General features: G+C 39.3%; 1 protein-coding gene across 5 annotated transcripts in view; it reads left to right on the top strand.

Annotated features, from left to right (window-relative positions):
* Positions 1-22,937, top strand: part of LOC135485694 (ERO1-like protein alpha) — a 37,051-nt gene that overhangs the window by 4,243 nt on the left and 9,871 nt on the right. Inside the window, exons 4-14 of one of the 5 annotated variants that reach the window (XM_064768077.1) lie at positions 1,168-1,239; positions 2,396-2,490; positions 3,294-3,367; positions 4,664-4,784; positions 8,215-8,258; positions 8,588-8,605; positions 13,558-13,572; positions 18,778-18,870; positions 19,478-19,647; positions 20,239-20,315; positions 21,137-21,206. In XM_064768077.1, coding sequence (XP_064624147.1) covers positions 1,168-1,239; positions 2,396-2,490; positions 3,294-3,367; positions 4,664-4,784; positions 8,215-8,258; positions 8,588-8,605; positions 13,558-13,572; positions 18,778-18,870; positions 19,478-19,647; positions 20,239-20,315; positions 21,137-21,206 — 849 coding nt within the window. Of the gene's footprint in view, positions 1-1,167; positions 1,240-2,395; positions 2,491-3,293; positions 3,368-4,663; positions 4,785-8,214; positions 8,259-8,587; positions 8,606-10,879; positions 10,904-13,557; positions 13,573-18,777; positions 18,871-19,477; positions 19,648-20,238; positions 20,316-21,136; positions 21,207-22,937 lie in introns of all 5 variants that reach the window. The other 4 variants (XM_064768076.1, XM_064768078.1, XM_064768080.1 and 1 more) reach the window with 4 other exon arrangements.

Raw genomic sequence — 22,937 nt, forward strand, 5'->3', positions numbered from 1 at the left:
TATGGGAAGCCCTATCATTTCCTCCAAGTCAAATCCAACATGGCCGCCGAGTGGGTGGTGGACGCTGGTACATTTAGGACAACAACTTGCTAATCTGGCACACAAATGTCATGAAATGTTCAGGAAATGTCAAAAAATGACCTGCTTATTTCGTTGATGACCATTGGATTTTATTTCGATGACTTTTAACCTGCTTTAAAACCTGTTGTAAGCAGTTTAGGATGACCCGTTTGCCTACAGTATAGTTTATGAAAACGTTTGAGACTGTTGTAATCTCTCTGTTCACTACGATATGACACAGATTGTGTTGATTGGCAGGAAAATCACACCCAGGCTTGCAGATTTCGCGTGAATCAATACACGTGTTGGTGGGAAAGGACAGATGGAGCATAGTCTGTTTGTGACTTATCTTTTTGCGAATTCTTAGATCGTGTCGTTGCATGTATGGTTTATATTCAACTTGTTTGGGTCAGGTCTCTAAACGGACCAGATGACTGCACTAACATCACAAGAAAGAAAAGAAGTATCCCCATTATGGTGGGTGACTTGGCAATTGTGGGTTTTGCAACCCAATTTCCGAGAGTAACTAGGCAATTGGGGTTTTTGAAACCCAATTGCGGAGTAATTCAGCAGTTTTTTTCTTTCAAAAGAGGGTACAATCACAATTTTCACATGGGCAAAGATGTATAAAGTAATGGTTTTATCATTGGAAATTGCACCCATTTGTGGAAATGATAAATGGAAGCAAACCCTGAAAACATGGAAAAGGATGTTTTCGCAAAGATTTAGGGCTGCAAAAATAAAGTGGTTTATAATAATACCCATTTTCAGGTGTGTTGTGCAAGTGTGTCAGTTGTTTTGCCACATTCACTCCAAGCATTATATACAGGGGCGACATTTTCGATTCTTGGAGGATTTCCATTTTTTTTCCCTCTTGAAAAGGGTTAAATTTGACGGCAGCATGTAAAAAATCTACACCTTAGCTCTCTGTAGGACCTTAAATTTTCAAAATGGGACCAAAAATACGTATTTTAGAATACTTTTTTAAACTAAAGTAAGGGCAGTCTTCAGGACAACATTTTTACTTGGGAAATGGTTTGGGGTTTTACTCTGAATACTGTCCCATCCCTGACAATACTAATGTCCTGGTACATTCTATTTTTACAGGAGCAGCTGCCAGAAGGCCTGAAAGGAAAAACGAATAGTAATGAAGGTGTGGAAGATCATGCCAAAAATAAAGTAGGTATATTTGATTTGGCAGATCAAATGCAAACATGTCTTATCTTGCACATTTTCTGAGGAGTTTTTGCCCTGGGCGTTGTTTTCAAGGTGATGAATTGACACACAGATTCAGCAAAAGTAAGCATTGGAATTGGAATTATTACTGAGAGGAAAAAGCTGTAAGGTCATACTCCTAAATTTTAAAACCTTGATCACCTACACGATGAGTTAAGGATCATAGGCCTACCCTCAAAAATATATTTAACATTCAACGGGTTTGCCTTATGTAATTGTCATATTAGGGCCGTTTAGACGCTTTCCAAAAAGACCGCATAAGACCGCATTCCGATCCGATCCGATCGAAACCCCATTCCAGACCGGATGTGGTCTCATTTTAATGTACCCGTTTAGACGCTAACAGCAATGAGGACTGATGTGGACTAATTTCTTTTGGTTCCACCAATAATCCGCAGGATGTTGCGGTGGCGTCACCGATTTAGCGCCACAATGCGGGTTATAATGGTACTAGGCAAGCTCGTTCTTATGGTAGCTGCTGTCTAGCTTCCGCTAAATGGATTGATCGCTCCAAATATGTATGAGATCGAAAACAACCATGTCCGTGAACTTATCCTTCACCATATTGGAATAATGAAAATAAGCCAAGAGAAAATACTATAAAACTGACAATCAAAACGACATTAATTCCCACGAAAATACACGTGTTTATAATGAAAGGAAGTATTGCCGAAGTACCATATCCAATACGCATGCGTGTTGGTAAAAAAATTAGTCCAGATGAGACCGCATTAGGCCCGATCGCGTTTAGACGACCAAATTTGATCCGGATGCATCCGGATGCATCCGGATTAGCCCCGATGGAACCAGCAAAAGAGGTGGCCCACTTGAAGACCCGATGGGACCACATGAGACCCGATCGGTTTGCGTTTACACCAGGGAAATTTAGACCGCATTCGGATTCGATCGGATCTCATCGGGCCTTTTTTCTGTCGTCTAAACGGCCCTATTGTCTTGGTCCAAATCTTTGCGTTATCATTGTTCGAACTTTCATTGCATTAGTTTTGATCTTAAGACATAAATAATTCATTGAGAAAACATTTTGCTCAATTCTTTGAATGCTGCAACAAAGTATAATCTCGGCCCCTTGTTATTTCAGTACAAGAAAGAAGCACAGGACCAGCCAGTCAGTGATTGCACGCTGGATAAAGATGACTATGATGATAAGCTAGGCTTCCTCGATCAAACAATCAGGTTAAAAACATATTAATATGATTTCCGCGGAATGGTCTGCTGATCAAATTTGGTTTGTTGAGTTTGTCCCTGGATTGTATTTTCATACGTTGCTCATGGTGTTGTTTATAGCCGCGCGTACACCACCTGAAAATGGACGACCAATCTTGGTTCGCAAACCAATGCCGCACAATCGAAAATCCACCAAGCGCTTACACCAGCGCTGCAGCTAGTTATAAAATCCGGCAACAGATGGCGCGCAAACAATAAGCAGAAAGCGCCATTTCGAAAGTGCCGCCTGTCGCCGAACCATCTTACTAGCTAATTGCCGATCCATTAGTGCGTACACCATGACAAAGCCGAGCTTTTAACAAGCCGGGCGAATTTGGACCATCAAAGCTTGATGGTCCAAATTCGCCCGGCAATTTGTACCGGCAATGGATTGCCGAACAAATTTGTTGCGACAATGTGGTGGTGTACGTGCAATTGGTCCACCAATATTTCGTGGTGTACGCGCAACTTATATACTGAGTGTTGAAAAATTTAGTGACATTTCTGGGAGCACAAAAAAAAGACTTTTTGTCTCTAGACTTTTAAAACGCTTTTTTGGTAAAAGCGTTTTAGGGAAATAGTGCTCTAGAATACTCACTTTAAAAGCTAAATGTAAGTAGGATTTGAGCGCTTTAGAAAAACTTTATATGATTGATATGTGAAAAAGGCTTTATTTTAAAACCTTATTTACAGTTTGAAGAAAACTGAAAATAGAAACGTTTGTTTTACTTTTTCGAGATTGTGATTTTTGAAGTGTCTGTTGTTAATTTCAGTCAGCCAGCTGAAGAGGCCTTTAAATCATGGAAGCAACATGACGATCAGCAGGAGACATTCTGTGAAATCGATGGTTAGTGGAAATTATTTCCTAGTTATGTTTTTTCTCTCTCCAGCATTATGTGCAAATGCATTTATGTCTGGTTGGAAAGAGCAGGTGGTGATGAGGACAACCCTGGAGTCTGTGACAACAAAAAAATCATTCACCTAATCATTTTGTATTTTTCAGACATGTCAGATTATGTTTGCCCATGTTTAGTACAGTGACACCTCCCTCAGTGGACACCTCTCTATTAAGGACACTAGTTTTGGTCCATTCAATTTGACCTCTCTAATCAGGACACCTGTCTATTAAGGACATCACTTGTCAGTCCCGAGGGTGTCCTTAATAGAGAGGTTCTACTGTATATCGAAATTGCGATAGATGGCATATTATGATATAGGCTAGTGTACAAAGTACGGGACTCACCGGGAAATATGTGTATTTTAGTTTGGGGAATCCTGTACACCAGCCCATATTTCAGATAAACCCTGACCCGAACTTTACAAACTGAAGTACAGAGTGAATCCAGGCACAAAGGTGTCTCCAGATGATGGTTTGAATCGACAGCTGGAATTTTTCAGACTAACACTTTAGCAAACTTTAAAAAGTCAACATTTTAATTGTAATGCAAAATAACCATTATTCGTTTGGTTTGGCGGCAAACATGATATTTAGTCTGCAGCTAATTGAAAATTCACAAATTCTCCTCTCAAACCTGCAGCAAACTTGATATTTAGTCTGCAGCTAATTGAAAATTCACAAATTCTCCTCTCAAACCTGCAGCAAACATGATATTTAGTCTGCAGCTAATCGAAAATTCACAAATTCTCCTCTCAAACCTGCAGCAAATATGATATTTAGTCTGCAGCTAATTGAAAATTCACAAATTCTCCTCTCAAACCTGCAGCAAATATGATATTTAGTCTGCAGCTAATTGAAAATTCACAAATTCTCCTCTCAAACCTGCAGCAAATATGATATTTAGTCTGCAGCTAATTGAAAATTCACAAATTCTCCTCTCAAACCTGCAGCAAATATGATATTTAGTCTGCAGCTAATTGAAAATTCACAAATTCTCCTCTCAAACCTGCAGCAAACATGATATTTAGTCTGCAGCTTATCGAAAATTCACAAATTCTCCTCTCAAACCTGCAGCAAACTTGATATTGAGTCTGCAGCTAATTGAAATTCACAAATTCTACTCCCAAACCTGCAGCAAACATGATATTGAGTCTGCAGCTAATTGAAATTCACAATCCCGTCTCCAACTTACTAACATATCACAGTTTTAGTAACCTGACTCATGATGTCCACTTCTGATTTCAGATGAAAACGCCGCCAACATGCAGTATGTGGACCTGTTGTTGAATCCAGAGCGCTTCACTGGTTACAAGGGGCAGTCGGCACAGAGGATCTGGAGTAGTATTTATAATGAAAACTGTTTCAAGTAAGCAATAAAAAAAGTAAAATACAGTGGAACCTCCCTTAGCGGACACCTCTCTTTTAAGGACAACCTCTCTATTAAAGACACTAGTTTCGGTCCCAAATTGGTTGTTTCCATTCAATTTGACCTCTCTAATCAGGACACTTCTCTATTAAGGACAGCACTTGTCAGTCCTGAGGGTGTCATTAATAGAGAGGTTCTACTCTACTAACTGTAACTGAACTACTAATACGATTAATGACTCGGACTATATGGAAGTTCACACGTATGGTGACCCTAAAGTTGGCTACTTCAAGAAATCTTTCAGCTAGGTGAACTAAGTGTAAAAAGTAACAAAAAGGCATAATACTAATATGTGACCCGTCACAGCAAAACCAGTCGCATGTCGCACAGAAGATGAGCCTAAATGACACCAGGAGATAATGGAAGAAATTGATGTGCTCATATTTCACAAAAGGCAGACAATAGAGAAATGAACAAACAGTCCGTCTCAACCTGCCAAGCTCGGAGCGACATGCGACTGGTTTTGCTGTAACGGTCACATATCTCCTCATTAATTTGGCAAGTTGATGGATTATACCTCGTGTGACGTGCGCACTTGTTTTATATGCTTTTATATTTCTAGAGAAAAAACGGAATGATCACGAGGGATCTGTACATCGTTAAACATGAAAAATGTTGGCAAAGTTATTATAATAAGTTATTGGCAACATTCAGAACAAGTAGGAAAAGCTTATATCAAGTTCTCAGTATGATTTGAGAGAAATTAACAATTACTTTATGATACTGTCAGGACCTGCTATCATTTTATTTTGAACTTCCTTGTTTAACTTCATTACTTTACTTCACATGAAAGAGTGAACCCAAGGTTTGTGAAATCCCGGTGCTTGTTAAGTGTCATGCATACGTAACTGTTTTGAAGTGGACGCTTCTGGTTGTCCTGTGGTATTTCACATAATGACAGTGTTAAAGGGGCAATATAGGCATGAACTAGGCAGGCAAGATAAAGTTACACAAAGTCGCCTATAGGGGTCTCTCACATCTCTCAGTTGGTCAAAATGATTCACGCTTGTACAAGGGATATATTTAGTGCTTAGTCTGACATGACCAAGGGCCGTTACTGTGTATACTGGTCACTTGAAGATGGCCAAATTAGCCCCTCTCCTCCTGCCTATAGTCTCCCTTTAATGCCTGAAATACGGTGTAAATACACATATTTAACCACTTTGCTACAGGACGTTCCCCAATATTGTTTGATTGGCTGCAGCTTTCTGCGGCCTATTTGTGGCAGTGATGCAACGCCATGCATTGTATTACATTGAGTCATTCATGATGTCAGACTAATTCGGTTGATCATATCGGGCAAAATGAGGCCCCGGGCCAAACTACCAGTCCGCAGTTGTGAAGTGGTTGATAAGTATAGATTTTCTGCACTCTTCCCGAATTTTGCTTCATGTGATACCCCTGTGAATCGCTGACCATCACAAATATTTACCGGCACTTGTAAACTTCCTGTTTATCGAGCAGTGCTGGTATCCATCTGGAGTTTTCGCTGTCTAAAACAAATCAATGTTCTCAAAACTGGAATAAGCTATACTATTTCTGACAAAATTTTCTTTGAAGTTGGGGGGGGGGATTTGAACTTTTGTGGTGTATGTGTATATCTGTTCATCTGTTCATCTGTTCATCAGTTCATTTTGTCTCTCTGCAAATGTTTTAGTTCTTCATAATGTGTATTTCTATTTCTTTCTTTAACTGGAAAAAATGCAGTCACTTTTGGTACCAAAAATTCATCTGGATTGAACAACGTCATGGCACAAAAAAATATAATGTCTGCTCCAACACACAATCAAAAATCTTCAGACTCAGATGGATTTCGAAATGTTAATTTGTTAAAAAATAGCAAAGTAAGTCTTTGAAATGTCCCAAATTTTAATTGTCTCAGCTAAAAAAATTTAAAATTCAGAGTCAGGTTTCATAATCTGCTGTGATGTTTAGAATACAGGTGAGTGATAGGAGAAAAATGTCATTGTAACTAGTATAAATATTATAACGGTACCTAAAATAGTTGTCATTTGATGATTTCAGTAAATACTATTATAGCAAGGATTATCACGGTCGAATTCCGTACGGTTTAGTATTTTTGGGATTGAAATTTGAGATCTCTTCATTACTTTGATTCTTTCCCTCCCTTTTCAGATATGAACCCCGGTCTCCTTTTCATTTCAAACCAATTTTTTTATATCCCCCAAGATTATTCACTGGAGTAGAACAGTCTCTTGACTACTACTACATGTAGTACTCGATAAAAAAATCATAATCTTTAAGTGATACTATGATGTGATTTACAACTTTGCGGAAATACGTCCGTTTTTAATTGTTGATCACAAATGTAAAGCTCAAATTTTCCATTTTTGATTAGATTTATTATAAAGTCGCTGTTTTAATTGAATGTAAACCACGGCGACCGCAAAAATGTTCATGTTGTGACGTCATCAACGAAAAACGTCGTCGGCGTAGCGCAATTTCAACGGCATCGAAGCGAGCTGTCCGGGCGGGATTAAAACCATCAATTTCTAGAAAATGTGCATTTCGATTCGAAAACCTTACCGGTTTATGAGAAAGTGACGTAGTCATTTGTCAAAAAGCGCTAAACATTATATGGTGAAATTTGACACGAGTTACCCTTTAAAAGGGATTAAAGAGTGAACTATGTTTCGGAAAAACATGAAATATATCAACAGAAGACTGAGACAAGATGATTGTATAACTAACTGGTATGGCTAACAACTACATCTTAAACATGTTAAAGTCTCATGTTCAATACATGTACATTTCGTTTTGTCCCAGGTCAGAATGTTACCTGACATAACAGTACCCATTTTCTAAAAGTTTCATAAACGTGTACTTGTTGATTTCATCTGGTCCCAGGTGAGAATGCTGCCCGACGTTACAATGTCCATTTTCTTTTCATTTGGTTCTGGTGGCCCTGAAAATGCCTTTATTTTGTATCAGTTATGTTTGGTTTGAATGTTGTATTTTCCAATGTGTTTCTACTGTTATTTTTACCAATTTAAAGCTAATTTCTTGTAGTGTAAGTTCCTTTCCTCTCTCTTTCTCTCTTTTATGTCTTACATGATTCTGTCCGTTTCTGAAAAAATGATTTCGTTATCAAACCAATCTTCTATGGTCCAACTGATCTTAAATCCTGTCTCTCACAATGTAAATTCTGAATTCTTTTCTCTGTCTCAAATTCCTACTTAATAAGTTATAGCAATAATTATTCTATTTTAGTACAAAGTCTGTCACTATTTCCTTGTTTCAAGTTTAGTACATGTATTTCCAATGTCATTTTAAGACAAAACACATTTTTTGGCATGTTTTTCGAAATTTTGTATTCAAATCTTAATCTTTAACACTTGCTTTATTTCAGGCCTCTTCCCGGATATGGCTTCTTGAACAAACCACAATCAACAGGTTAGTTTAAAAATTGACACGAAATAACTTTTTGACACTTTTGGAATTACAAAAATGTGTGTTTGATCTCAATTTTCATCTGTATTTACAGACCTTTGACTGTTGCTAATCTTTAGTGATTCTGACGAGCCCATCTACTCAGATTTTCTAGATATTTCATATTTGCACCTTCCTGTCAGCTTAAGTGTTTGACCTTGATAATTTTATTGGGACTGTTGCTCAATACACGAGAAGAACTTTAAGGGTACGATTTCCTTCGGGTTTGAAGTTATCAATAATTTAATGTACATTCAAAACTCTAAAAGAAATTCATGTATTTTGAAATGTAGGCCATGAAATAAAATCGGGTAAGTCCTCAAATGCAATACAATCTGAATAAGTTGTTGGTCTGAGTGGTATTTCCAAGCGTTCCCTTATCAGTTTGATTTTGGCTGTGCTTATAAATGAGTTAGAAAGAAATGCGGCTGTGGTGTCGGGGGTTAGTGTTAGGGAAGGACGATTTTGGATGCTAGGATACTTACATCAGGACTCACATAGAAATAGCCAGTTTGGTAAAATAAAGGGACTGCCATAAAAATAGCCGTACATACAATTGTTGTTTTCATAATATGGTAATTTTGATAGTGTCATAAATTGTAAACCAAAAGTTTCAATTCGCGTGGTTAATCTGAAAATCTGTCAGTTAACTAATGAGTCAAAATAGGGCCACAAATTCAATGACACTGGCCACTTTTTGTTCATGTGAATGTGTTTTTTGAGGCTCGGATCTTTAAAGGACATTTACCCTCGGCCCCGCCATTACAATTTGTCTTCGTTTTAAAGATATAGCCTTTCAGGACCACTCTGGTAAGTGTTTCCTGAGAGCTGAATGCCGAAGTCAATTTGGTAGACTGCAGCCTGGAATGCTACATTCTTATAATGGGGGAAAATGCAACTCACATAGCATGAAGCTGCTGCAAGCTTTGGACCAGCAATTAGTGCTGAAGTATTGTGTTACAAAAGGCAATTAGGGCTGAAGCATTGTGTTACAAAAAGGCAATTGGTGCTGAAATATTGTGTTTCAAAGAGGCAATTAGTGCTGAAATATTGTGTTACAAAAAGGCAATTAGTGCTGAAATATTGTGTTTCAAAGAGGCAATTAGTGCTGAAGCATTGTGTTACAAATGGCAATTACAAATGTAGTGCTGAAGCGTTGTGTTCTTAGGAGGCATTAAGTGCTGAAGCATTATGTTGTATAATAAAGGCAATTTGTGCTGAAACGTTGTGTTTCAAAAAGGCAATTAGTGTTGAAGCAGTGTGTTATCAGGCAATTAGTGCTAAAGTATTTTGTCAGATAAAGGCAATTAGTCCTGATGCACTGGGTTTAATGAAGAAAAAAATATTGTTGTAAATTGATGGTGGTGTAACACAATATATAATATTGATGAACACAAAAAGGTACAAAGTCTTGGATCTTGTTGCCATGCTGAACTTGTTTTCAAGGACTTCATGTTTACATTGCTCTTGGGCAAAAAGAACAGAGCTTGCAGTAGCGCTGCTCGGGGGATTAATCAGAATGCAGGTTTTGCACTGACTGGTCGTACACCATTGGTTCTGGGGCGCACCAAATAAGATACCAGGATTCAGTCATGTTATTTCACAGGATTCTGATCATGGTTTACTTCAATACACTGAGAGTGCTAGGGTCTGTAGCATGTGAAGCAAAAAAAAACTAAATGGTTAAGTTTCTCTGCAGACTCCCCCACTTATTTGACTTCAAAATACAATATCTACAGCCCCTTATGGTATCATACTTTAAAAACACGATCCCATATTTATTTCCTAAATATGTGTTGACCCTGGTTTCTGTCATTTCCTAGAACCTTCATTGAAGCCCCTTACGATGAGGACAGAATTACGTCAACATGATTCCCTTCATTTGAAATCCAACCCAACAAATGCATCAGTAGGCCCGTACAACATAATAAAGGTTACGGAAGAGCAAAGTACGGTATATTAGCACACTGTTGCGTCTCGCTATGTTTCGCTGCCTTCTTTGACGAGAGGGCTGATTGTTTGTGGGATAGTGTCCGGGATCTCGATGTTGCTGATCAGTGCTTTATGTTGTGTGTGTGTGGCTTTAAAGAAAAGCATACTGTACAGAATCTCGATTTAGGATAATAATTAAAAAATAGTAAAAAGAAGTAAGGAAACTTGAAAAGATCTTTATTCTAAATTTCCAAGTAAGCCTGCATGTCGCCTGTTTTTAAACAGGCACTGGATGGTGACACTTGTGTGTCAGACAGAGTTGAGTGCACCGCAGATTAAAATTTTATTGCGAAATGTGCGATAATGATGGTGAAATAAGTGATAAAAGTTTGCTGGTCTAGGAGAAACTCATTTGTCTTGGCAACGTGCAATAAAATAGTACCAGTTGATGAATTATACCACACGTCGCAGCGATGACAGATTTATGTTGCAGGCAACTGACTAGCAATTTTTGTCACATGCAATAAATATTGCATGTCTGCAATAAAAATTGCAAGTCTCCAGCACGCTTTAGCCACATCGTTTGTCAAGTACAGTATGCTTTGTTCTTCAGGCTTCTCTTTCTAACCTGTCTGTTTCCGCCATGTTTTCAGAGGCTAATAAGATGGAAAAGTGGGGTAGGCAACTGTTGTTTTGTGATATCTATCTGTCTGTTATCTCTGTCACTCTTTGCTCAACTAACACTGCTTACCATCAACACCAAGGGCATAAGTCTTTGAGAGGTCTTAGAAATGAGTTGTAGACCTATGATCCGAAAGGTTATTTGATTTCAAAACGACAGTTAAATATATTCATCAGTTGACTTTCAAAGAAAAATCCCAAAATTTAAAAGAAACTTGAAATATGCCTACGTGAACTTTAGAAATATGCATATTTTGTTATAAAACTTGACCAAATCATATCACCAGTGATGCACTATGTATTGTCATCAAATAACCAGAAATATTTGAATTAACTTTTAACTTGTGTTACCAAACTAACTTCTTGATCCCACCACCCTTTTGAATAAATTGTGCCTGCAATTATCTGCAAGATATTTGATTTAGCATGTGAATGTAGTTAGTAACCATCAGTATCTATAGAACCAAAAACTTGTTCCTTTAAAGTACTTTGAAGTAATAAGATTTTGACAGAACTTTAAGGATTCATCTCTATTTGTTGAAGATATTTTGGACAGTTAACTTATGTATTAACAATAGAGATCAGATGACCCAGAGTTTTTGAGAAGCCGAAAGTTTTTGTGAATAAATTTTTACAAATATCCAGAATTATCAAGTTATTAACTGTCCAAAGTATCAACATGTAAACAATATATAATATTCATTTTACTGATAAGAACTTCAAGAAGCATGCTGGAGTCTTGAAACGGCTTCAAAGTTGACGATCCACGTGTCCAAGCCTAGTAGAGTTCACGGGTGATCAAATCTCGCTCAGATCCCATTTCAAATAATTTTCACAACTCTTGAGGGCTTTAAATTATTACCACAATTGCCAAAAGTGTATGAGAGAAAATGCTAAATAATGTAAGTACCAAGAATTAAAATTTAATTTATTCATTTTCACCAGTGCAGTGCAGTTTTCATAATTTGTTGCCTTATTAATACTTTTTAATACCGCACTGTGCCTGCATATACCCGATACATTATTTTGTTTCCTCCAATATTTGATGATTGTGGCATCGATGCCAAGTCCTCAAAGAGATGCCTCCCTGAATGTATTCATTATCCCAACCATTCATTTCCGTCACTAACCCAGCAGACCTTTCCATTACTGTTTTTGCCATGTGTCATTTTTAGCTACAGTCCATATCACAATTGACTTCCATCATGCTTCGCGTCATTGACACGTGAGTTACGCGCCAATGACGCACTAGTCTCGCACTTGTCTCTACATGTATGTTTCGCGTAAATTATGCGCGACCCGAACTGGGCTCGAAAGACGCAAATTTAGGGATGACAGTTGTGATTTGGACTGTATGATGCAGTGGTGTTTTCCAGTGCATGAATGTATGAAATGGCTGTCTAACAATGTCAAATGCTGTGACAGACATTGTCAGCATGTTTTGATGTGACAGTCTCTCAAAATTGCTTTTCATCATGTCATTCCTTGCTTACTAACCCTTCAACGATCCCCATGCGTTTCTCCAACTACTTAGTAATGAATTAAAACCGACAATTTTCACCATGAATTTCACCAGATAGTGAGTGGCTTATCAAGACCCGTAAGTGTTTTGTGTTTTTCGAAAAGTCCAGAGATCTTAATATAGTTCACCAGGAACTGTTACCAATCTAGCTCCTTCTGATTACACTCGAATACTGTATTCCTCCTGTCTTATCTTGTCTCTTACTCTCATTAGGTGTGTATGGCTATTTTACATTTTCTGTAACTTTCCTTCTTATAAACTCATATTCCTTTCTGAAGTGCAGCCGAAACATGAGGGATGAGACATCATGGATTTTCTTCTTTTCTTACTTTACTCTCGTTTTCTTGCAGGTGATATGACCTTTGCCTTATTATCATTGCCAGAATTTTTCTTTCTTTCCTTTACAGCTCTCTTGCAAAAACTTCTGCCGGGTACTAGTCCTAGGTTCAGTACATAAAAGCATGAAAAAGGTGCCGAGATATTTGCTATCCTAGACCAATAATTTTTCTGCCTCGCCGAGAGAAAATCCTTTTCCAGCTGTTCAAATTGACTTGCCTTTCAGTTCTGTGTGTTTATTATGGGAACTCAAAATGTGTTTTTTTAATTTGATGCGAGATCCACAGGTGCTTCCCCCCAAGTCTTTCCCATACTGAGACCTGATCTTCTCATAGGTACTCCATTCCTAATCACATAATCGCCCTGGCAAATCCGTATTCTTCCGACTGTGTGTAAGGCGAGACACACATTGCCTGGCACGCCATCCTTCTGTGGACATTTGTGGGTTTTGTGGCAACATGTTGCAATAAAATACCAACAAAGCTTGAAATGAGTGAAAGTTGTGGTATGGTGTTTTTCAATGCAATTGGTGCTAAACTAACAGGTCTTTGCTTCAGAAATTGAGAAAATATCCAGTGCAAAATGTACATGACACACATACATTTGGTGTTAAACTAACCTTTGCTTCAGAAATTGAGAAAATATCCAGTGCAAAATGTGCGTGACGCACGTACATTTTGTAGGGTTGGCACGCCAGCACAATGAGGAAATAGAACTGATTTGCTGTGGTTTGTGATATCAAAAGCATTTCCAACTGCTAACTCTTCCTTCTCATCTTTTGTTTTGTTTCAGCCGACTACCTTGAAGGTAACCAAGGGCCTATGTTGTTTTATTGGTTTCTTCAATTGCACTTTGTAGTGAAGCTACCCAAGCATCGCAACATCTTTTTACTAATGTTTTTAATATGTTCTGAGTTCTATTGGCCAGAGACCGTATTAGACCTTGCGTATCAGGTTCTTAACTCCTTGCTTCTCTTACTCTCTCAACAATTCAAAAATCTAATAATGCCCGTACAACTGTCACTTCATGATTCATGCCATACTCTCATTCCTAAACAAGTAGTTTTGTAGCGTAGAGTTGTGTGATTAGGATTAGCCGTGTAAAATTGCTTCCAAGTCTTCAACAGTTGCTGGGCTCTCTGTAGAAAGTACACATCAACCTAGTTTCAAAAAGTTAAAGTGCTATTTGCAATGTTTGCAAATCTAGTAGCTAACTGTGTCTGTCTGAGTGGACAGTACCCCCTCAATTATCTGTTGATCCATGTTGTTTAAAAGTTGCCCGATGGAAATGCTAGTGTAAACCTATCTGCATAGGTGGCAGTAGCATTTGCAATGTCACTATGTGTTCTACAGGGTGGCCCAGAATTATTTTCCCTCACACAATGGATACACAATAGAATTCTATTGTGCATGGGAAAATAATTCTGGGCAACCCTGTGGTAATCTACATGTAGTTTTAACTACATGTAATACAACAACTGCAATTGTCATCTATGGGAATAGGTTTGCACTAAGATTTTTTCAGAGGGCCGCATGTTAACAATGTACTTGAACCTGGCCCGACCCTTAATAGGGTTTGGGAGGGGACTTGAGCAAGGAAAGTTCCTAATGAGATTATATTGGTCTGCTCTGTAAATTACAGGCATAGATTATAAAAGAATAGACAGGGAGACTCTTTAAGTTGATTATAGACACGAAAACTAACCTGTTGAATACGGATTCTTTTCAAAAGAAACATATCAATAGTCGTAGTTCCACCTATCATAAAACCCCGTGTTTTTTCAAGACCCGTGTCTTCGCCGTGTGTCAAAAAACCCGCGGCGCACTTACACCTATCAGTTGTGTTAGATAATGGTTAATAGCCCCGGCAACAGGTGCGCTGTAGGTAGGGAGCTCTCCTGTTTCTTTCCCGTTGGAGGGGGCGCAATACCGAGGCAAATACACCGCGCCATCTGTCGCCGGATCTCAGAACTTGCAATTGCCGTGTCTATTCAGATTCCACCTATCAAAAAACTCGTGTTGAACACGGGTCTAAATTAGCCCCCGATTAGCCCCATTGAGCTTGATGGGGCTAATAGACACGGGGATTTGACACACAGGTCTATTTAGACACGGCAATTCATAGGTGTAAGCGCAAAAGACACGGGGATTTGATAGGTGGAAGTACGCGACTATTGTATTCGCCGACTTTGTTAAGAAAGATATTGGGTAGCTTCCTCTCATAATTCGAGTTTCTTGCCTGTTTGATTTCTTCAATGCGTGTAATCTATTTCTCCTCCAATGAACATTAATCTGGGCAACAACACGTACATGCAACAATATAGCTTGTGTATCAAATCTAATGATTTAAGGTTTGACCATATGTGACCCACCACAGTAAAATGAGTCGCATGTCCTTCGAGCTTGACAGGTTGAGACGGACTGGTTGTTCATTTCACTATTGTCTGCCTTTTGTGAAATATGAGTGTATCAATTTCTTCTATTATGTCCTAAGATCTTTGGTAGCTATGAAATGTCAGTTTTTATAAAGCACTTTATGCTGTGCAGGTATACTGTCTCAAAGCACTTGACATTTATTCCCTAGTCTACTCCAGAAACGTTTCTCTGAAAACCATCATTCTCCACACATACTGCACTTCACTTGGCCATTTCAGGCCAGTTGAAAGTACCAGGTAGCACATTCTGAGCCTGGAACCCACGACCATCTGATCACAAGTCATATGGTCTTACCCCGTGCCACCGTGAATCCCAAAATCTGCTCAAGACTGAGTCGATTAAGTTATAACTGAGCATTGGAGAATCTCGTAACATTCAGCGGGTTAAAAGTGAGCCATTTGCGGGTAATTCTGAAGAGCAATTTGAGGGTCATTCTGAAAAACAATGAAAGTTGCATGGACGTCGTGTTGGACCAGATGATGTTAAGTTTTATCACATGCTGCATTGGAAAGGATTTATGGAAGTTGCTGGTGCCGTATTTTAGGGGGAAATTGCACCAGGCTTTCATCTCTCATAATTCTATACTGCATGATCTACCATGATCTAACTGACTGTAGGTATCTACACAGCGAATAAACATGGTTCTGAATAGCTTCAAAAGACAACATCATTGCTGCAAGGCAGTTGGTGACTTCAAAGTCGTATTTTTTTTCGTACCATGTATGTGTGTGTGCATCACTGTTTTCACTCAATTATTCTTAAAAGTGTAATAATTTGTGAACAGGGAGGTTTTTTAGCAGATTTCCTGGATTACGAGTTGCGAATTGTTAATATTTCTCCAAGAACGTGATGACGCAATCATTGTTTTTGTGCAGCAGTTACTCCAGGAAGGGTCACCCGAAAAGCAAAATTCTTTTGCCAATAATCCATTGCATTCTCTTACAAGCAGCGAGCTTTGAATTCATGGCAACAAACTGGCCAAGCTGTTACAAATTCATTACATTCTTGCTGCATCTGGAGTTTTAAACAGATGCAGAACTGGGCAAGCATTTCCGGCTCCTTCAAATACTTAACCTTGAATGTCCCGGCTATCTGAGAAAACAGGATGAGTTGATTTGAAACAAAAAATTTGTAATTCATTAGATTTGTGAAATCTTCATGATGATGTACACATACATGGTTTGTACTTTAAGGTATGTGATAAACAGCTGCTCAGATGGTGTTTGGGTGTGTTTGCTGATATGTTTGACAAACAGCCGCTCAGATGGTATTTGGGTGTGTTCACTGATACGTTTGACAAACAGCCGCTCAGATGGTATTTGGGTGTGTTTGCTGATACGTTTGACAAACAGCCGCTCAGATGGTATTTGGATGTGTTCACTGATACGTTTGACAAACTGCCGCTCAGATGGTATTTGGGTGTGTTCACTGATACGTTTGACAAACAGCCGCTCAGATGGTATTCGGTAGTGTTTGCTGATACCTTTGACAAACAACCACTCAGATGGTATTTGGGTGTGTTCACTGATATGTTTGACAAACAGCCGCTCAGATGGTATTTGGGTGTGTTCACTGATACCTTTGACAAACAACCACTCAGATGGTATTTGGGTGTGTTCACTGATATGTTTGACAAACAGCCGCTCAGATGGTATTTGGGTGTGTTCACTGATATGTTTGACAAACAGCCGCTCAGATGGTATTTGGGTGTGTTCACTGATACCTTTGACAAACAGCCGCTCAGATGGTATTTGGGTGTGTTCACTGATATGTTTGACAAACAACCACTCAGATGGTATTTGGGTGTGTTCACTGATACGTTTGACAAACAGCCGCTCAGATGGTATTTGGGTGTGTTCACTGATATGTTTGACAAACAACCACTCAGATGGTATTTGGGTGTGTTCACTGATACGTTTGACAAACAGCCGCTCAGATGGTATTTGGGTGTGTTCACTGATATGTTTGACAAACAACCACTCAGATGGTATTTGGGTGTGTTCACTGATATGTTTGACAAACAACCGCTCAGATGATATTTGGGTGTGTTTGCTGATACGTTTGACAAACAACCGCTCAGATGGTATTCGGGTGTGTTTGCTGATATGTTTGAAAAACAACTGCTCTGGTGGTATTCGGGTGTGTTTGCTGATATGTTTGACAAACAGCCGCTCAGATGGTGTTTGGGTGTGTTCACTGATATGATTGACAATTTGCTACTCTGAAATTGGGGCATGGAAGGTATTGCTTGTTTTATTGGTGATTAGCTAGAGTTCACAGTGTCATGTGATGTCGGTCGATTTTCCGTCACCTGAAAATATCTAGGAGGTACCAAATTTGATCTATCTGACAAAAATGAATGCATTTATTTAAGGATAAGATGAAATATTTTCCCTTTTTTCTGGTCGCAGTGCTGTATTAAAAATTTTAACTGTTATTGGGGGGTTAGGCAAGGTGGTGTGTTGCTTGTTTTTCTGGTGACAGTCCGGGTTCAAACTGTTTTGTTTGTCGGTCAGTTTTATTCATCTGAAATGCCAAAGTGATTTCAAATTGGATCTATCGGGCCAGGTGAGCATGACAAAAGTAAAGGTTTTTTTAGGATTAGATAAAATGTTCTCCTTAAAAGCCATGATGCTGTTATCTAATCTAATCATGTTGTTTGGGGGGGGGGGGTGATGATAGCAAGTACAATCGCAGTTAAACATATTTTACTAAGTTGTATGTTTACCTTTGCAACTGCTCATATTAACTTATATTTTTCAGCATAACATTGTTTATATGTATTAATCTACCAAAGAGGTTCTAACATGTCTGATACCTTTCTTTCTTACAGTAGCCACTTTTTCAACAGCACAGTTGCTCCTCTCCTTTCTCATATCAGTATTATCTCTTACCTTCATTTGTTGTTAGAACTTCTAGAACCCTCGAATTGTTTGTGATCTATCGTATTCCTCTACCAGCACATTAAATATGAGAGTTTTTTTTTGAAAATTGTGAAAAGACACAATTGTTAAAGGTCAAGAGGGTGTAAAAATGTTTGAGTCAAGGTATTGGAAAATGTGAGTTTCGGTGCTAAGGGTCCGTCAGTGTTTAGAAAACAAATAGGCATCCCAAGTAAAATCATGTCACAATTAGCCAAATTCATGTCACAATGAGCCAAAGCCATGTCACAATTAGCGTAAGTCGTATCAAATTTAGCCAAAGTCATGTCACAACTTACTTAAGTCATGTCGCATTTAGCGTAAGTCATATCAAATTAAGCCAAAGTCATGTCACAATTAACTTAAGTCATGTCGCATTTAGCGCAAGTCATATCAAATTAAGCCAAAGTCATGTCACAATTAACCTAAGCCATATTACAATTAACCTAAGCCATGTCGCAATTACCGGTAACCTAAGTTTATTGTCGTTAATCCCACATCCTGAAGCTTGGTCATCGTTCTATTTATCACCCAAATCCTATGTACTTATTTATAGTGATGTCACTGTACCACAAAATGATGTTCGAAGTTCTGTTTGAAAATCACCTTCTTGTTTAATCTGATCAGTAACCGTGATATCTCTTTATGTATTTCAGGATTGTGTTTAGAAAAGCGTGTGTTCTTCCGTATGATCTCTGGTCTTCACACCAGCATTAGTGTACATTTAACATATAACTTCTTCTTTCCTGGTAAGTTAATAAGGTCCTTTCCCGCCATTAAATATTCGTCGAAAGTATATTTTTGCTGGTGGTGATAATGATATCCCTATTTTATGTTCCTTTAATTGAAGAAGAGAAGCCTCAGAGCCCAGTGTTTAAAGGGGGACTATCGGCAGGAGCAGAGGGGCTAATTTAGCCATCTCCAGGTGGCTAATATACACAGTAAGGGCCCTGGGTCATGACAGATTCAGCACTAAATATATTCCTCGTACAAGCGTGAATATTTTCGACGTACTGTGAGATGTGAGAGACCCCTATTGGCGACTTTGTGTAACTTTTTCTTGCCTGCCTAGCTGCTGCCTATATTGTCCCTTTAACACGTAATAGGGCCGGAGAGAACCCAGAATTATATTTCTGGATGAACCAGTATGGTTTTCAAGGAAACAAAATTCCTGGCTCTTCACAAATGTGAGAGTCTGTCTGATGAGACTAAAAATCGTGGTCGCTGGTACCTGAGTGTCTATGCTAGGGCAAGTAAGAAGTCCTGTACAGGTGAGCAGTAGCCTATAGTTATTTCTTCCCAGTGGGGGCAGCAGTCTTGAATCTCCATCATTTGATCAGTAAATTCCCATTGCAGGCAATGGCTTTCTCAGCAGTGGCCACTTTGCTCCGAATGTGGACCTGTTTCAGAAGAGATTTGATCCTGCAACTAGTGATGACGAAGGACCCCAGAGGCTGAGGAATCTTTATTTCACCTACCTGGTGGAACTACGCGCATTGGCGAAAATAGCACCATATTTAGAAGAGGTGAGTCTTCTTGAGAGCAGTTGAGCTTTAGTGCTGGCAGACAAGTGATTTGAACTGCGAATGTGCCGATTGGCAAATTTCTAATCTGCCACAATGTTTGGCAAATTTCTAATCTACCGCAGTCTTTGGCAAGTTTCTAATCTACCACAGTGTTTGACAAATTTCTAATCTACCACAGTGTTTGGCAAATTTCTAATCTACCACAGTGTTTGGCAAATTTCTAATCTACCGCAGTGTTTGGCAAATTTCTAATCTACCACAGTGAATGGCAAATTTCTAATCTACCACAGTGAATGGCAAATTTCTAATCTACCACAGTGTTTGGCAGGTTGCTAATATACCACAGTGTTTGGCAGGTTGCTAATTTACTGCAGTGTTTGGCAAATTTCTAATCTACCATAGTGTTCAGTCATGTTTGTAGATATTTGTAGATAGTAGATGTCAAGTCTACCTGTGCCAATAAACGCGCAGGTAGACATTGGCCTTGGTTACGAGTTGGCTTTCGCCAGCGCCGAGGCCTAGACTACATTGAAGCGATACAAATATCAGCCGGTGGAAGGAGCTCATACTTGAAACTTCTTCCTTTTCCAGGAAAACTTTTATACAGGCAATGAAGTTGAAGATGCAGAAACCAAAGAAGCTGTGATCAATCTTTTGAATATTATAAAGTAAGTTTCGTTCTGCATGCGTTATAAATGAAAGAGAACTCCTTGCCAATCAGACATGCCTTTACCATGACGAAGGGCTAAAGCCTGCAGCACACTAGCCGCCAACTTCGGCGTTCACAGGCATTTTTTGTGCAAGAGTCCTGAACGCCTGAAAAATCCCTAGTCTGCTACGAACGGTGTCGGTGAACGCGACTTGACGCTACTTGCCGCAACTAAACGCCAAATATCTAACATGTTTGATTTTTGACGCGTGACGCCACGCTTGAACGCAAGAAAAAGCCAGGTGTGCTACGGATGGTTGCCTGACTTGGCGTCGGCGGCGAGGCTATGGCCAATCAGCTTGTGTCTTGATGTCACATGATATCAAAATGGCAGCCTAAAGTGGCGGAAAAGACGCTACTGGACGCCAATTGTGGGCAGGTGTGCTCTGACCGGGATCCACTGGCTGCCAACTTTGGCATCGAGAGGCGTCAGGCAAATGCTTCTTGTTGCCAAAGTTGGCGGCTAGTGTGCTGCAGGCTTAACTCCAGATGGGACAAACCATTCTCCAGATAAAGGAGTTCCTATCGGGTCATACCCATTCACTCATGACCTGGCCACGAGTGCTACCTGCTTCATGGTAAAGTGAAGCCAGTATTAAAGTGACTGCAGATATTTATCCAAACAAAATCGTACGATCTGATGATAATCATCTGCTGTCACGTACCAGCGGGTTGCTTGGTGTTTGCTCTAAGTCCAGTCTGTTTACTTCTGATGGAATAAAACTTGTATTTGACTTGATAAATCTCGATTTTCTATTCTAAACTTTTGTCTTGTTACAGATCTTTCCCAGAGCAGTTTGATGAGAGTAAACTATTTACTGATGACACTGTAGAAACTTTAAAACTAAAGGTGAGTTTAATGTTGTTAGACCATATCCACAACTCCGTGGATATGGTCTATTGTTTTTACTGAGCCGATCGCCAGTACCCGAGGGATGTGGTTTTCGACACGTATCTCCGAAACTGCCGCACGGAACGACCTGGAATTTGGTTAGGTTACGTTTCATAACCTGCTAACGAACAACGTGTACTTTATTTTTGCAGCCGTTGCTTACTTTTTTAGTTTTCGGGTGATTTTTGATGAAAATCGCCGGTTCTGAACCGTTCCGGTAATAGCACTGCCTCCCGCGTTTTTACCGATTAGGCAAGTTGCTCAACGTTGATCTGTCCCGACCTGAACAGGTGGGAGGATACCCGCTACATGGAAGAGCCAACAGACATTTCGTCTACGCATTCTAGACTGGGTGAGTGTGATTTTTTCGTGATTGTAATCGCCCTCAAATTTGTGTTGAAACACTGCATCAGACAAAATGAACTCATCAGAGGTCATGAAAAGGATCTTAAGAATATATATTCGCTGTTAGTTTGGGTGATTATAGGGAGCACGTCCATCTTTTGAGGCAAACTTGTCATCCGAAAGTTTCCAGATCCCCGCAATGGCGGATATACATTCATCAAAAAAATTACGAATTCGGGCAAGTTTCATCAAACTGTGCGCCTTAAACACCTAAGAATGTCTCAAAATCACCCAGACTCTACACATGAGATATACCTTCACTGAAAATAATTGCTAAAACCTCGCTTAACGTGTCGCGAGTGCTGAAAGCAACAGTTTTGGAGATCGTTTTTCTGTACATCCTGCTCACTCCTGTAGAAATGTACAGTAAAGCACGTATACACGTGCAGTGTAAATGGACACACGAATGTACACACCTTCTGAAAATATTGTCAGCAAAGGTGATAAGTGTTTGTTCTGAATTATGACAATGAAATTCATAGACTATTAGCAGGTAGTCAGTGTCTGTTGGTCTGAATAATGAATGATAAAACTTCTGGTGAAGTTAAAATATTTCCTCGCTCTGTTTTACAGCCTGACGCAGTGACGGGGATGATCAGCATCTGTTCTGTTCTGCGACCGCATCAGTCACGGATATAGGAGCCTTGACCACGAGGAGCTGATGAGGCAAAGTCGTATAACCGTCTTAACCTTGACATCGGTGCAGTGCTGAATTTGCCGTCCGAAGACAAACCAGTATAATATTCCAGCCGTATTTCGTTCTTTTCACTGTAATTCTTTTACTTCAAAAAGACTGAATAAATAAACCTGCTGTGGCAGTTAGTTTAAAAAGATATTATTGCATTTTACGTTTTTACTCTTAGTGCTGATCGGTCATACCCCTTGGGCCTGGCCGTAACCTTGCATACTGGTTGCCTCGATGCCGTATGCTATGACCATGTATATATCTACTGGACTGGTTTGTTGCACCATGTCGAAGGAATTTTATGTAGAGATCAAGACACTTCCCTCACATCACAATCTACACCTCAAAAGAATGGTTGTAAAAATCCTTGCCATGATTCCCGGTTGCCCCTATGTTGTGACCATGCATGCATCAATGGCCTGGGATGTTGCAACCTACACTTCAAAGGAATGCGAAGTCTAAATCACATTTATTTTTTGTCCCCAGGTTGTGACTTTCCTAACAGCAATTGCAGACCATATCCCTGGTGATAGTGTTTTGTCATCTTAAAAATGAGCACCAGGACAAAGCACCAAAAACCTGCCACTTAAGATCAGATC

The sequence above is a fragment of the Lineus longissimus genome, chromosome 3 (genome assembly GCF_910592395.1).
Source record: "Lineus longissimus chromosome 3, tnLinLong1.2, whole genome shotgun sequence".
NCBI lineage: Eukaryota > Metazoa > Nemertea > Pilidiophora > Heteronemertea > Lineidae > Lineus > Lineus longissimus.